The sequence below is a fragment of the Pimephales promelas genome, chromosome 17 (assembly GCF_988280905.1).
Source record: "Pimephales promelas chromosome 17, fPimPro1.hap1.1, whole genome shotgun sequence".
NCBI classification, from domain to species: Eukaryota; Metazoa; Chordata; class Actinopteri; order Cypriniformes; family Leuciscidae; genus Pimephales; species Pimephales promelas.
Window position 1 is genome coordinate 10,530,523 of NC_142785.1, and position 17,868 is coordinate 10,548,390.

The following is a 17,868-nucleotide window of genomic DNA, read 5'->3' on the forward strand; positions in this document are numbered from 1 at the left end:
CATTGACGAAAACGCGCAGATAGCACAACTTTACATCGTCAATGCCTTTAGAAGGCAGAGCATAAATTTGAAGTCGATCCGACTAAATCCCTAGGAGGAGTTCGTTAAAATATGGAGTGTGTAAATCGTCCGAAAATGGCCGCCAAATTCAAAATGGCGGACTTCCTGTCGAGTTTAGGGTATGGCTTCTTGAGGCTTTTTTGTGCGCCTTGATATGATACACGGCCCCATCAAATTTCGTGCATGTAGGTTGAACGTGGACGAGGGGCTGATTTTTTCCAATTTTCTAGGTGGCGCTAGCGAGCCATTTTGCCACGCCCATCCACGAAACCCACAAAATACGAAATTTTTCACCAGTCCTGACATGCGTACCAAATTTGGTGAGTTTTTGAACATGTTGCGGCCGTGAAAATGGCGCTTACTTTGCAGAAAAAAGAAAAAAACAGTTTCAATAGGGTCCTCGCACTGTTAGTGCTCGGGCCCTAAAAAGAAAAAAATAACCCTAACAGTTTCAAGAGGGTCCTCGCACTGTTAGTGCTCGGGCCCTAATAACATCTATACTACGAGATCCTACGCCTACCCCTTAACCCACCCTTAAAGGGTTAGTTCACCCAAAATTGAAAATTCTGTCAGTATTTACTCACCCTCATGTTGTTCCAAACCTCTATGTGTTTATTTGTCCTGCTGAACACAAAGGAAGATATTTGGAAGAATGTTTTAATCAAACAGATCTCATTCCCCATTGACTACCATAGTATGTATTTTTTCCTACTATGGTATTCAATGAGAATGAGATCTGTTTGATTAAAACATTCTTCCAAATATCTTCCTTTGTGTTCAGCAGAACAAATAAACACATAGAGGTTTGGAACAACATGAGGGTGAGTAAATACTGACAGAATTTTCATTTTTGGGTGAACTAACCCTTTAAACCTAAATATATACCATGAATTCTGACCCTAACCTTACCCATATCCTCATTCAATAGCAGCAACAGTAGCCGCGTTTCCACTGCCGGGCTAGGGCTGGGCCAGAGCTAACAGCGAGCCGAGCCGAGCTAGTGGCCTCGGGCCTCAAGCACCGGACTTGCGTTTCCACTGCCGGGCCAGTAGCCCCACAGCGTTGCCTTAAACCCCGCCCCTAACACGCCTTTCTGGATCAAACGTCATACAACCCAACCCATTTCAGCGGGTATTATGAATTAATTTATTTTTTAAATTAGGAAGATAGCATGTATATTAACTCACCTGCCGTGCTGCAATAGTGTCCCGATTGTCTCGCGAGTCGCCACTAATAACAGAGGGGGACGGGTACAGGACGGTTTCTTCACACGGCGTTAAATTGACGTCGTAACGTTACCCTTTCTTCTGCCCAAATGCTCAGAAGAGCTTTGGTATCCTCGACAGACCAGTACAGGCGATTCTCCATTTCAAGCAGCGATTTTTTTTTTTTTTGCGCGATATAAAAAGTTGGGCTGCACGTTTTCGAGTTTTTCATTAACCGTTAACCGAGGCCCTTTTAATTTTTAACACCTTTAATAACTGGTTGGATCCCATTTGAAACGAAATTAATTATAGAAATAAAACGCAGTGAGTACGGAGCAGTTAAAGCCGCATTTCCATCACCCTTCAAACTGAAATTGGCAATTGAAAATAAGCACATTGGAAACACGTCCATTTCGCAAAAACTCTGTCCTCAAATAATAATAATAATAATAATAATCATTATTGTAACATTTTATTAGTCTGCATAGAAGACGCCTTTATCCGATAACAAAGCACAAATAAACACAATATTTTTGACGCATAGCCTATGTGTGTTTCATTGCAGTTCTTTCATTGGAAACAACTTAAAATACTCTTTCATTTCTGGTCATACAGATAATAATAATACATTATTCGCAAATACATTTATTTGCGTAAACCCACAATAACAAGAAAACATTGTGCTTTAACAATCAGGCTTCATGATCTCCGTGAACTGAAGCGCGAGAACTAAAACAGCCACCGCATTCGAATTTGTTCGTTTTAAATTGGACATTAAAGCTTTAGTCTGCAGCCTTTGTAGACTAAAGCTTTAAATGTCCAATTTAAAACGAACAAATTCTAATCGAAAGCCAATATCTTCTGACTATGTAATTAGCTAATTAATTTCTCTCTAAATGTGCATCCGGAGATGGAGATATGTTTTTAGCCGAAAATGATTTCGAAAACAATAGTTTATTAATAAACAATTAATGCCTCGTTATTTATTATTTTATTATCAGGCACATTTAGCCTATTATAGCCTATAAATCTATAAATCCCATTTCTGTAGGCTGTGGTTACGGCTCTTCTCATTCAGCACTGCGGGGAAAATATCATTTCCAGGTTCTAATTTGGCCTCAGAAAACCAGTAAAATATATATTTTTTTCATATTAATTTGTCAAATATTTTAAATGTTTAAAGGGGAAAAATCTAACAAATATCTGAAAATTCGTCGATATGTAGGCTAGCCTATATATTTTTGCGCAGCATTTGGCATAGACCTACAGTTCTGTTCAAATGAACATTTTGGTGTTCAACTTTGCGTTTTACAAAAGACAACAACCGTTAATTTTTCAGTTTGCAATTAGGCCAAGCCAACGGATTAAATAAGGGGAAAAAAGATACAAGGAATAGCCTACTAGACAAAACCTCAAAGAAATGCCACAATCAAGACCTCGGAGCAGAAATGAGGGAGTCTCTTTCCCTGCCATTAATGCTTGGATAACACGCACGTCCATAAATAGGCTAATAATAATGTCTAGTGCGGTGGCTGATAGACTACCAACGTCCGTTGCCATTATTTTTGTAATGACTTATCGCAAAAGAAAAAAAAGATGTTTTAGTCGCATAACATCGTTAATGGAAACGCTGTCATTTCACAATATTTTTTATTGACATTCAGAAAAAAACGCAAAAGTTTTGTGCAAATATGTATTGACCCCACTTAACCGAGCAAAAAGGTTTCACTCGGTTATCCAATTTTAAACATGGACACCCCTAATAAAAAGTGAAATGTGCATCTTGCTTCAGATCATAACGTTCCATAACACCGATAAACTCCGCCTTTTACCTTGAGCACGCCTCTAGCACGAGCTGGCCTGCTCTGGCCCAAGGTATTCGACGGGCCAGAAATCCTGGCCGTTGGCCCTGAGGAAGCCCCGATCAAGCCCCGGAAGTGACAGTGGAAACGCGACTGGCCCTGGCACGCACTAGCACGGCCCGGCCCTGGCCCGGCAGTGGAAACGCGGCTAGTGTTTTCCAATAAAACATGAACACAATAGGCGCATTGTACCAAACGATTACCTTAAGTACATAGTAGTTAGAGGCCTAATATAAAGTGTGACTGTGACAGTGTCTCCTTGTTATTGTTAAACTAGCCTAATTACTAAATGGCCAAATTGCATTAAAATCACTGCAATAACAACATTGCTTTATCTTATAATTGCCAGCAACCTCTTTGCAAATGCATTGTGAGTAATCAGTTTCTTTTTCCAGCTCTTTCATAGCTGCATCTCAAACAGTGAGACTGAGGTCATTTTGGATTCTCACCTCTTGACCAATGAAACACACTCCTCAAGATTTTCCTTCAGCGTTTGATTGGTCACCGCATTAAGATTTTCTGACAGCTTGAGCAAAGCTTGCTCTACATTGGTCCAGGATGCTTGAGAGACAAGAGAAGATATGGTAAATTAAATGGGATTCAACGTAAGGATCATCATGATTTAATAATTTATAAACATTAAAAATAAAATTAAATTCAATAAAAATGAAGATTTACCCACATATTTTTTTTACATAAAAAATAAATAAATAAAAATACAAAATTAGAAACCATTTCTGATTGGCGATGCAAACACATTAGTAATCTGATTCTGTGAATGGCAGAGTTTAAAAGAAATTATTTGTAAATAGGAAATCACACTGAGTCATTCTGATTGAGCTGATAGAGGTCACCGAAAAGGGTTATATTGGTAATGGAATACTAGATGACTACTGACTGAATCATGTAGTATACACTATTTTTTTCTGCTTATGCAATAAACAGCAGTATGCTATGTCACATGGCCTCATCATGTTGCAAGTGACAGAGTAGGCAAAATTGGGATGACTGAATGGATAAGAATATAACAGTAAAAAAATAAAACAAAGCAAATATAGCCAGTGGTGGCAAGAGAACGAACAAATTGTTCTTTTTAGATTTGCTACTTAAAGGGTTAGTTCACCCAAAAATGAAAATTAAGTCATTAATTACTCACCCCCATGCTGTACCAACCCTGTATAAGACATTTTTTCATCTTCAGAACACAAATGAAGATATTTTTGATTAAATTTGAGAGCTGGATCACTACCACATAGGTACCCTAAGGGATTGATACTTGACGGCCCAGAAAGTCATTGAAGAAAATGTTTAAATATTCCATGTGACTACAGTGGCTCAACTATAAGTTTATCAAGCGACGAGAATACTTTTTGTGCGAAAAACAAAAACAAAAATAACAACTTAATTCGACTATTCGTGCGAGAACTGTGATCTAACTATACTCCTTCTTGTTCAGTTCTCGCGCATGCGTCGTGGAAATCTCTTGAACTCTCGTCTCAGGCCTACAAGTAAGAAAAGGAATAGTCAAAAAAAGTTGTTAATTTTGTTGTTTTTTTCGAACTAAAAAGTATTCTCTTCGCTTGATAAACTTATAGTTGAGCCAATGTAGTCACATGGAATATTTAAACATTTTCTTCAATGACTTTCTGGGCCGTCAAGTTTCAATCCCTTAAGGTGCCTATGTGGTAGTGACCCAGCTCTCAAATTTAATCAAAAATACAAACCCGATTCCAAAAAAGTTGGGACACTGTACAAATTGTGAGTAAAAAAAGAATGGAATAATTTAGAAATCTCATAAACTTATATTTTATTCACAATAGAATATAAATGACATATCAAATGTTGAAAGTGAGACATTTTTAATTTCCATGCCAAATATTGGCTCCTTTTGGATTTCATGAGAGCTACAAATTCCAAAAAAGTTGGGACAGCTAGCAATAAGAGGCCAGAAAAGTTAAATGTACATATAAGGAACAGCTGGAGGACCAATTTGCAACTTATTAGGTCAATTGGCAACATGATTGGGTATAAAAAGAGCCTCTCAGAGTGGCAGTGTCTCTCAGAAGTCAAGATGGGCAGAGGATCACCAATTCCCCAAATGCTGAGGCAAAAAATAGTGGAGCAATATCAGAAAGGAGTTTCTCAGAGAAAAATTGCAAAGAGTTTGAAGTTATCATCATCTACAGCAGGGGTTTCAACTCCAGTCCTCGCGACCCACTGCTCTGCATATTGTGTATTTCTCCCTTATTTAACACACCTGATTCAGATCCTCAGCTTGTTAGGATAGCCGTAGAGTCTATCTTAACGAGCTGAGGATCTGAATCAGGTGTGTTAAGTAAGGGAGACATACACAATATGCAGAGCAGTGGGTCGCGAGGACTGGAGTTGAGAACCCCTGATCTACAGTGCATAATATCATCCAAAGATTCAGAGAATCTGGAACAATCTCTGTGCGTAAGGGTCAAGGCCGGAAAACCATACTGAATGCCCGTGATCTTCGGGCCCTTAGACGGCACTGCATCACACACAGGAATGCTACTGTAATGGAAATCACAACATGGGCTCAAGAATACTTCCAGAAAACATTATCAGTGAACACAATCCACCGTGCCATTCACCGTTGCCGGCTAAAACTCTATAGGTCAAAAAAGAAGCCATATCTAAACGGGAACCAGAAGCGCAGGCGTTTTCTCTGGGCCAAGGCTCATTTAAAGTGGACTCTAGCAAAGTGGAAAACTGTTCTGTGGTCAGACGAATCAAAATTTGAAGTTCTTTTTGGAAAACTGGGACGCCATGTCATCCGGACTGAAGAGGACAAGGACAACCCAAGTTGTTATCAGCGCTCAGTTCAGAAGCCTGCATCTCTGATGGTATGGGGTTGCATGAGTCCGTGTGGCATGGGCAACTTACACATCTGGAAAGGCACCATCAATGCTGAAAGGTACATCCAAGTTCTAGAACAACATATGCTCCCATCCAGACATCGTCTCTTTCAGGGAAGACCTTGTATTTTCCAACAAGACAGTGCCAAACCACATACTGCATCAATTACAACATCATGGCTGCGTAGAAGAAGGATCCGGGTACTGAAATGGCCAGCCTGCAGTCCAGATCTTTCACCCATAGAAAACATTTGGCGCATCATAAAGAGGAAGATGCAACAACGAAGACCTAAGACAGTTGAGCAGCTAGAAGCCTTTATTAGACAAGAATGGGACAACATTCCTATTCCTAAACTTGAGCAACTTGTCTCCTCAGTCCCCAGACGTTTGCAGACTGTTATTAAAAGAAGAGGGGATGCCACACAGTGGTAAAAATGGCCTTGTCCCAACTTTTTTGAGATGTGTTGATGCCATGAAATTTATAATCAACTTATGTTTCCCTTAAAATTATGCATTTTCTCAGTTTAAACATTTGATATGTCATCTATGTTGTATTCTAAATATAATATTGAAATTTGAAACTTCCGCATCATTGCATTCTGTTTTTATTCACAATTTGTACAGTGTCCCAACTTTTATGGAATTCGGTTTGTATCTTCATTTGTGTTCCGAAGATGAACGAAGCTCTTACGGGGTTGGTACAGCATGGGGGTGAGTAATTAATGACTTAATTTTCATTTTTGGGTGAACTAACCCCTTAAGTAATAATGTCCTTGAGTACAAGTACTATAGAAATAATGAAAAATAATATTACTCAAGAAAGAGTAAATAAGTAGCTTGCTTTAAAACTACACAAGTAACTACATTACAAAGTACTTTAGTATTATTTTTCTATTTTTACACAAAATGGGGAGATGATAGTGATATGGAGTGCTAAACACTCACATGTCATCAGTTTCATTCACACTGGAAGCCCAGTAGCCTACATTCTGATTCATCCCTCATGCAGAAAGTCCATAAAAGTATTAAACTATAGCCTAAATATAATAACATGTAAATAGGGAGATTATGACTGAATTATCATTATTATTTTTTTTACTGGCACTTTTTTCCCTTCTGTTTGTCTTCATGTTTTAGTCAAATTGTCTAAACAATGGACTTCCATCACATTAGCGGTAGAATGAAAAAAACAAAAACAAAAAGAGAATATAATAAATGTTAACCCGTACCCCACTTAATTTTTTGTAATATATATAATTGGTAACATATATATATATACACATTACACTTTTACGTGCATCTGATTTACAGATAAAACATGCAATCTTATTTCACTGTTGTTGAGTTTTTTTCAGCTTTGTACAATGTTTGCTTCATATATAACTGTATTGTTAAAGAGGGCGAGCTTTAACTTACCATTAAAGCTGTGAGCTGTAGGCTACATGTGTTTTAGACACTTACATTGTTCTTTCTCCGTCAGTGCAATAACTGAGTCCCCGTTAAGCCAAGTTTTTTTATTTACTTTAACCGCTCAGTACTCTGGTGTTATTATCAATCGGATTTCGTATTTCATGAGTTGAAAATAATTCAATTTAAATTTAATCGGAAGATTCATTTAAAAATCAGAATATTAGTATAGCTTACTTACATTTACTGAAATACTGAAACGTTAGCAATACTGATTCAAAACACGAGCGCCACTGAATGAATGTCAAAGTGCGGTTTGAAAATAACCTATATTACAAAAATAAAGCTATGTAAATATTGCAAAATGTGACATTAAAATGAGTAAAAGTCACTTGTCTTTCTAAAGTTACACTGTCCAACAGTGACTCAAGCAGTTACGTAAAGTTACAGCTGGAGGCTAGGCCTCTTTTACCTCCCCTGAGCCAATTGACTCTTAACAGACTCCCTAAAGCAGAGGTCTCAAACTCGCGGCCCGCGGGATGATATTTTGTGCCCCCCTAGTTGATATTAAAGTTTAATGTTAGTGCGGCCCGCCATTGCGTTTGCCGCGTTTTTTTATTTTTAATATTTTTATCCCTTATGGGCTACCATATATAGTCTCGTGACAGCTTACGGTGGGTTTGTTGTCAGTTGTCATAGACAACCACGAAGTACAAATATACTGCGCCTGGAAAAAATGAGCGCATCGCTTCAATTATGAGCGCGCTGGGCGCTTGATGCGCGCCTACATCTGAAACGTACTTGAGCGTGCAAAATATGTGAGCGCGATATGTGAACAAGGCGAGCTACCACCACCAAATCAGGCCACAGCTCGCGAGCGACGTGTTGGATACCCCTGCTCTAAAACAATGTGAGAATAATCATTTTGAGCTCATAATATATTATGCATATATGCGTTGTGTCTGAACGCGTTCAATGAAAGATATAGTTCATGATCTCCTTCATATTTTGGGCATTTTTTATGAGGTCGGTGAGGATGGGAAAATCTTACATGTCTGTGCAAACTTTGCCCGTCGACAAAATTATTGTTATCTGTGGTTGTATATGGGCTGTGGCAATAATAATACCATAATAATAAAAAAGAAGCTCGCAGCAACATATGGAAAAAAAGAACTAACTTTGAACTAGTTCATGTAATGAACTTGGTCCAACAGGTTGATAAGAAGGTTTGCTTTGATATGTGCAAAGTCAGTAATTTTAGTAAAAAAGAGACACTATACATGTGTAGAAATAATTATTTGTATTTCAAAAGCAGTAATTGTTTTTCTAAGTATAATAAAAGGAAATGTGCCTTTCGGAAAAAAGAGAAGAAAAAACATTCAATATAATAGTGTTGTATAAAAAAAATAAAAAGCAAATTTGACTATCATCACGAAGATGTTGTGTATAAGAAAAAGACAGAAAGTTTGTAAAATGAACTTCAACTGTCAGAAGGACAGCTCATGAAGAACCAATCATGTACAGAAAGGATGTTCAAACAGTTCAGGAACAGTTCAAAAGAAACGTTAATAATAAAGATTGAGAAGATTGGATCAGTTGTGCTCCATTTTTGGAATACTTAAATACAATTTTTTTTTTTGAATACTTGATGCGGCCCGGCCTGACCCAGACTCTATCTCCAGCGGCCCCCAGTTAATTTGAGTTTGAGACCCCTGCCCTAAAGCGTGCGCTATGATTGGATATGATCAGTTATGATAGGATATGATTGGTTCATGTGATAAATCCTGACTCTTGTTTTCGTGCGTGATCTCGAATCAGCCAGAATGAAGATAATGACGGTGTTAATGGGAAGACTAATTAAAAAGCAAGTAAACAATTCAATCACTTAGATATCATTGCTTTGTAACATCAAAATCGTGTCTGTGACCAGTGTGTGCCACATATATGTCGCATGTGCTACGGAAAAAATTGATCTGTGCGATGAATAAATTTACCACTGTAGCACACATGCAATAGAGTTTTGCATGTTCATAACACAGCCACTTAATAATGTAAAGTGATTCTGCTTGTTTGCGACTGAGATTGATGCCGCAATGCTATTATACTTGGTAGTTGTAGTCTACTGTGTGATTAAAACTTGTGTCCCAGCTGCACTCCATTTCCCACAATTCCAAAGTAACACTCCCATAATTTCTAGGCAACGTGCCCATAATAGAGCATCACAGTCCCGCCCACAGCCGGTGCCGGAAGTAAAAATTTAACAAAATTTCTCCATTGACATTTGAGATATAAGCCATATAAACATAACCATACATGGTAGACTTAAAACCAGCTACAGCTGTACTAAGCTATTGTATGCTCATATAAACGCCAAAAGTTCATGGGGCACTAACCTTTTTTTAAGATAAATGCCTTTTATTTGCGATGTATTGGATAAGTACTTCATTACCCACAATCCTGAACAATTACACAATCCCACAGTGATGCATCTGATTGGTGGAAGTCGTGTCACGTGTCTGAAACCCTGCGAAGGTACGTGACAGACTGAAGATCATGTAATGACGTAGGGCTAAGCTCTTTGGTTGCACCTCTGAGACGCCCCGCGCCATTGGACGTGTAGTTGCCGCAGCATAGCCTATGAGCGAGCCAAATGCTCAATGTTTTCGCTTGTGGAGCAGCAAATGCTTTTGCTTCAGTAAATCGAGGAAAAGGAGTTTCCCTGCACATTCACTCTATAAAATTCACTGGAGGAAAAAGTTCACGTGGCCGTTGTCAGAACTGGAAGTCACTCAAAAGGCTCTTTTACAGTGGCTTCAGTCAACTTTAGTGAGGCGCGGTGGTTTATGGGAGGAGTAGTTCCTTTGCTCGGAAATGAAAATATGTACACAGGCTTGTACCCTTGGCTTTTCTCCCTTGGATTTTCTCTTCGTTTTTTCACTCGAAATGACTTGTATGCTTATGAGTTCAGCCTTAGCTGGTTATCCTTAGACATGCTCTAATACACTTAAGATATGGATTTTAAAAAATGTCAATGGGAGAAATGAAAGGGAAATTTACTTCCGGCACCAACGCTCTCCCGAGCTGTGGGCGGGACTGTGATGCTCTATTCTCGTACCTGCTAGTTGACGAGAAAATTAAGCGCTATACGTGGATTTCACACAGCCGCCATTTTGAAATCAAAAGCGAGGCTCCGGTAGGGTTGCCACCTTCAGTGAGGCAAAATAAGAGACACCCATACACGACATAATTAAATAATTAAATGAAATAAAAAAAATGTGTCAAGGGTATGGAACTGATTATTTCAACATTACAACTTGACAGTTCAACAATAAACCACGAGAAAACATGAGATGTTGGAAGTATGTGAGCTTGCAACAGAAAACATTTTACAACCCGAATTCCGGAAAAGTTGGGACGTTTTTTAAATTTGAATAAAATGAAAACTATACGACTTTCAAATCACATGAGCCAATATTTTATTCACAATAGAACATAGATAACATAACAAATGTTTAAACGGAGAAATTGTACACTTTTATCCACTAAATGAGCTCATTTCAAATTTGATGCCTGCTACAGGTCTCAAAATAATTGGGACGGGGGCACGTTTACCATGGTGTAACATCTCCTCTTCTTTTCAAAACAGTATGAAGACATCTGGGCATCGAGTTTATGAGTGTCTGGAGTTTTGGTGTTGGAATTTGGTCCCATTCTTGCCTTATATAGGTTTCCAGCTGCTGAAGTGTTCGTGGTCGCCTTTGACGCATTTTTCGTTTAATGATGCGCCAACTGTTCTCTATAGGTGAAAGATCTGGACTGCAGGCAGGCCAATTCAGAACCCGGACTCTTCTACGACGAAGCCATGCTGTTGTAATAGCTGCAGAATGTGGTTTTGCATTGTCCTGCTGAAATACACAAGGCCTTCCCTGAAATAGACGCTGTCTGGAGGGGAGCATATGTTGCTCTAAAACCTTTATATAGCTTTCAGCATTCATAGTGCCTTCCAAAACATGCAAGCTGCCCATACCGTATGCACTTATGCACCCCCATACCATCAGAGATGCTGGCTTTTGAACTGAACGCTGATAACACGATGGAAGGTCTCCCTCTTCTTTTGTCCGGAGGACACGGTGTCCGTGATTTCCAACAAGAATGTCAAATTTGGACTCGTCTGACCATAGAATACTTTTCCACTTTGAAATAGTCCATTTTAAATGAGCCTTGGCCCACAGGACACGACGGTGCTTCTGGACCATGTTCACATATGGCTTCCTTTTTGCATGATAGAGCTTTAGTTGGCATCTGGAGATGGCACGGCAGATTGTGTTTACAGACAGTGGTTTCTGGAAGTATTCCTGGGCCCTCTTAGTTATGTCATTCACACAATCATGCCGATGAGTGATGCAGTGTCGTCTGAGGGCCCGAAGACCACGGGCATCCAATAAAGTTCTTCGCCCTAGTCCCTTACGCACAGAGATTTCTCCAGTTTCTCTGAATCTTTTGATCATGTTGTGCACTGTAGATGATGAGATTTGCAAAGCCTTTGCAATTTGACGTTGAGGAACATTGTTTTTAAAGTGTTCCACAATCTTTTTACGCACTCTTTCACAGATTGAAGAGCCTCTGCCCATCTTTACTTCTGAGAGACTCTACCTCTCTAAGACATCCCTTTTATAGCTAATCATGTTACAGACCTGATATCAATTAACTTAATTAGTTGCTATAGATGTTCTCCCACCTGAATCCTTTCTAAATTTATTGCTTTTCAACAATTTGTTGCCCCCATCCCAACTATTTTGAGACCTGTAGCAGGCATCAAATTTGAAATGAGCTCATTTAGTGGATTAAAGTGTAAAATTTCTCCATTTAAACATTTGTTATGTTATCTATGTTCTATTGTGAATAAAATATTTGCTCATGTGATTTGAAAGTCGTATAGTTTTCATTTTATTCAAATTTAAAAAATGTCCGAACTTTTCCGGAATTCGGGTTGTATATTATTATTTTACATTTTATTATTTTACACACACACGTATATATATATATATATATATATATATATATATATATATATACACACACACCTTTAAAAGCACGGGTTTGTCTGTCCCGGCCATTTGAGTCGCATGTTCTCTAGACTCGTCACTATGGAAACAAAGACACTAAAATGCAATCACGTGCAAATTAACTACTCTACTTCTTGTGAAATTGATTTCATTATAATTACTATTAGTATTATCCATACTGTAAAATCCTTGTTTGTTTATTCAACTATGTGTGGGTTTATGTAAAATCATGTCCGTTGATATGACTATTTGTATTAGGCCTATTGGTAAGAAAATCTATTCATGTATTTAGTTATGTATTCAAGACCTATTGTTAATTCTATAGTAGCCTATTAAAGCATGAAATTCTCTAGGTTTGTTAAGCATAAGTTATTTTCTACAAACATGCACATTTTTATTAATAAATATGTAGGGGAGCGCGGGGCACAACCTAACGCGGGGTTAAATGTAACACGGACCGTTTACATAGTTCGTCAGGATCAAGCAGGTTGTCTTTCCGCTATTTTTCTCTTGCTGCCAGAAGACGGTCTCCCGCGAATTTGCGGAAAGTTTTGATCATATTTCGTGAAGATACTGGACAAAGAGTGTTTTGACACCATGAAAGTAATTTTTTTCATCATAGGTTTTTTTTTCTGTTTCTGAGTTGGGTGTATACGTTTCCAAATCTAACTTTATATTGCCTTAATCACTGTCTTGTTGGCTCAAACATAGCACGGTTTTGTCAGCAATTCCTAGCGACTGTTAGCTAGGTTTAAAATATGTAATACACAGCGGGGTTAGTTGTAACAGAGTTAGAGTGTTACAACTAAGCCGCCAAGTGTACAATGATAATCAAATGAAAACGGAGCCACACAACTTTTCAGGTTTGAGTATACATTTAACTTTGTTAGACTTTCACAAACAATGTTGGAATTTAAAATGTTTAAAATTTAGCGTACTATGAATGATAACTTGTTTATTTATTAAAAATATGGCCTGTTATTAATGCAATAAACCCTTTAATTTAAGCTCACATTATTACTGTTATTATTATTATTATTATTATTATTATTAATTGTACATGCAACTGCCACACACAAACCTAATTTAATTGCAATTACAATATTTATAATTTTATTTATTATTATGTATTGCAAAACTATGCAGCCCTTTTCTATGTCTCTATCCATGATATTGATCCATAATAGAAGGATGATTGGATGAGGGATGGATGTATGGATATCTGTCTACAGATGCACAAACAATATCAAACTTTACAAATAAAATAGTACTGAATTATGCGTGTTACACACAAGTGTTACAACTAACCCCTCTATCTGTTACAATTAACCCCGCATATGGGGTAAGTTGTAACATTTGCACTTCTGTCACTTTCAGTGCAACTGTACGAAAATGGTAGGTCCTAGAAAAAAAATGTAAGTGGTCATTTGTAGCAGAAATGTGTATGTTGCTTGTGTAAAAAAGTATTAATCTAACCTAATTATTTTTTAATTAATTGAGCCAAAACCAAAATGCGTTAGGTTGTATGTTGCGGCCCCGAAAATGGCGCTTACTTTGCAGAAAAAAAGAAAATTAAAGCTACAAAAAGCGATGGGTGGGTCCTCTCACCTGATGCACATTGGGGTATGAGGCGGCCGCGTTGCATATTCTGGAGCTCAGCCGATGAATGAATTTGCTATATATCCAAATCACCTAAAAATTGACGTAAAATTCAAAATGGCCGACTTCCTGTTGGGTTTAGGGCATTGCTCCAAGAGGCTTTTTTGTACGTCTGGACATGATCCATGTACCACAGAAATTCAGTACATGAAGGTCAAACGTGCGGTGGGGGCCTGTTGCCAGCAGGTGGTGCTGTGACTGTGGGCTAATTTCAGCATGTACATGTGTTCAGGGCGGGACTGTTATATAAAGTATAAAATTTCGCGTATGTCTGAGGATGTACACTGAAGTTACAACAACTTCCTGTTTCATGGCGAATCATTGACGCCACGGACACGCCCATCGACAAAAACGTGCAGATAGCACAAATTTACATCGTCAAAGCCTTTAGAAGGCACAGCAGAAATGTGAAGTCGATCCGACTAAATCCCTCGGAGGAGTTCGTTAAAGTAAGTAATGAGTAAATCATCCAAAAATGGCGGTAAAATTAGAAATGGCCCACTTCCTGTTGAGTTTAGGGCATCGTTCCAAGAGACTTTTCTGTGCGTATGGACATGGTAGATGTACCACAGAAATTTCGTACATGTCGGTCAAAGATGCGGTAGGGGCTGCTTCATTAAAGCTCACTTCCTGTTGTCACTAGGTGGCGCTATGACTGTGGGTGAATGTCGGCATGTAGATTTGTTCAGGGCGGGACTCTTGTCAAATGTGTAAAATTTGGTGCAGATCTGGGCATTTACAGCCAAGTTACTACAACTTCCTGTTTCATGGCGAATCATCAACGCCACGGACACGCCCATCAACGAAAATGCGCAGATAGCACAACTTTACATCGTCAATGCCTTTAGAAGGCACAGGAGAAATGTGAAGTCGGTCCGACTAAATCCCTAGGAGGAGTTCGTTAAAGTATGTAATGAGTACATCATCCAAAAATTGTGGTAAAAATAGAAATGGCTGACTTCCTGTTGAGTTTAGGGCATCGCTCCAAGAGACTTTTCTGTGCGTGTGGACATGGTAGATGTACCACAGAAATTTCTTACATGTCGGACAAAGGTGCGGCGGGGGCTGCTTCGTTAAAGGTCACTTCCTGTTGCCCCTAGGTGGCGCTATGACTGAGGGTGAATGTCGGCATGTAGATTTGTTCAGGGCGGGACTCTTGTCAAATTTGTTAAATTTCGTGCAGATCTGGGCATTTACAGCCAAGTTACTACAACTTCCTGTTTCATGGCGAATCATCGACGCCACGGACACGCCCATTGACGAAAACACGCAGATAGCACAACTTTACATCGTCAATGCCTTTAGAAGGTACAGCAGAAATTTGAAGTTGATCCGACTAAATCCCTAGGAGGAGTTCGTTAAAGTACGGAGTGTGTAAATCGTCCCAAATTGGTCGCCAAATTCAAAATGGCGGACTTCCTGTCGTGTTTAGGGTAAGGGTTCTTGAGGCTTTTTTGTGCGTCATGAAATGATACACATCCCCACCAAATTTCGTGCATGTAGGTTGAACGTGGACGAGAGGCTAATTTTTTCCAATTTTCTAGGTGGCGCTAGCGAGCCATTTTGCCCGCCCATCCGCGAAACCCCCAAAATATGAAATTTTTCACCAGTCCTGACATGCGTGCCAAATTTGGTGACTTTTTGAGCATGTTGCGGCCCCGAAAATGACGCTTACTTTGCAGAAAAAAGAAAAAAAATTAAAGCTGCAAGCAGCGATGGGCGGGCCCTCGCACCTGTAGCACGTCGGGGTCTGAGGCGGCCGTGTTGCATTTTCTGCAGCTCAGACAATGCGGATGTGCATTTGCTACGCTGCTTCGTTAAAGGTCACTTCCTGTTGCCAGGAGGTGGCGCTATGACTGTGGGTGAATGTCGGCATGTAGATCTGTTCAGGGCGGGACTCTTGTCAAACGTGTTAAATTTTGTGCAGATCTGGGCATTTAGAGCCAAGTTACTACAACTTCCTGTTTCATGGCGAATCATCGACGCCATGGACACACCCATCAACGAAAACGCGCATATAGCACAACTTTACATCGTCAATGCCTTTAGAAGGTACAGCAGAAATTTGAAGTTGATCCGACTAAATCCCTAGGAGGAGTTTGTTAAAGTACGGAGTGTGTAAATCTTCCCAAATCGGTCGACAAATTCAAAATGGCGGACTTCCTTTTGAGTTTAGGGTATGGGTTCTTGAGGCTTTTTTGTTCATCTAGTCATGGTAGATGCACAACAGAAATTTCGTACATTTCGTTCAAACAAGCGGCGGGGGCTGCTTCATTAAAGGTCACTTCCTGTTGCCAGCAGATGGCTCTATGACTGTGGGTGAATATCGGCATGTAGATTTGTTCAGGGCGGGACTCTTGTCAAATGTGTAAAATTTCGTGCAGATCTGAGCATTTACAGCCAAGTTACTACAACTTCCTTTTTCATGGCGAATCATCGACGCCACGGACACACCCATCGACGAAAACGCGCAGATATCACAACTTTACATCGTCAATGCCTTTAGAAGGTACAGCAGAAAATTGAAGTTGATCAGACTAAATCCCTAGGAGGAGTTCGTTAAAGTACGGAGTGTGTAAATCTTCCGAAATCGGTCGCCAAATTAAAAATGGCGGACTTCCTGTCGAGTTTAGGGTATGGGTTCTTGAGGCTTTTTTGTGCGTCTGGTCATGGTAGATGCACCACAGAAATTTCGTACATGTCGGTCAAACAAGCGGCGGGGGCTGCTTCATTAAAGGTCACTTCCTGTTGCCAGCAGATGGCGCTATGACTGTGGGTGAATATCGGCATGTAGATTTGTTCAGGGCGGTACTCTTGTCAAATGTGTAAAATTTCGTGCAGATCTGAGCATTTACAGCCAAGTTACTACAACTTCCTGTTTTATGGCGAATCTTCAACGCCACGGACACGCCCATCGACGAAAACGCGCAGATAGCACAACTTTACATCGTCAATGCCTTTAGAAGGCACAGCAGAAATTTAAAGTCGATCTGACTAAATCCCTAGGAGGAGTTCGTTAAAGTACGGAGTGTGTAAATCGTCCAAAAATGGCCGCCAAATTCAAAATGGCGGACTTCCTGTCGAGTTTAGGGTATGGGTTCTTGAGGCTTTTTTGTGCGTCTTGATATGATACACGTCCCCACCAAATTTCGTGCATGTAGGTTGAACGTGGACGAGGGGCTAATTTTTTCCAATTTTCTAGGTGGCGCTAGCGAGCCATTTTGCCCCGCCCATCCGCGAAACCCCCAAAATATGAAATTTTTCACCAGTCCTGACATGCGTGCCAAATTTGGTGACTTTTTGAGCATGTTGCGGCCCCGAAAATGACGCTTACTTTGCAGAAAAAAGAAAAAAAATTAAAGCTGCAAGCAGCGATGGGCGGGCCCTCGCACCTGTAGCACGTCGGGGTCTGAGGCGGCCGTGTTGCATTTTCTGCAGCTCAGACAATGCGGATGTGCATTTGCTACGCTGCTTCGTTAAAGGTCACTTCCTGTTGCCAGGAGGTGGCGCTATGACTGTGGGTGAATGTCGGCATGTAGATCTGTTCAGGGCGGGACTCTTGTCAAACGTGTTAAATTTTGTGCAGATCTGGGCATTTAGAGCCAAGTTACTACAACTTCCTGTTTCATGGCGAATCATCGACGCCATGGACACACCCATCAACGAAAACGCGCATATAGCACAACTTTACATCGTCAATGCCTTTAGAAGGTACAGCAGAAATTTG

General features: G+C 39.7%; 1 protein-coding gene across 1 annotated transcript in view; it reads right to left on the reverse strand.

Moving 5' to 3' along the window:
* The window catches only part of med24 (mediator complex subunit 24), a 93,232-nt gene that overhangs the window by 51,917 nt on the left and 23,447 nt on the right, over positions 1–17,868 (reverse strand). The window contains exon 6 of the mRNA XM_089121892.1: positions 3,577–3,688. Coding sequence (XP_088978018.1) covers positions 3,577–3,688 — 112 coding nt within the window. The remainder of the gene's footprint in view (positions 1–3,576; positions 3,689–17,868) is intronic.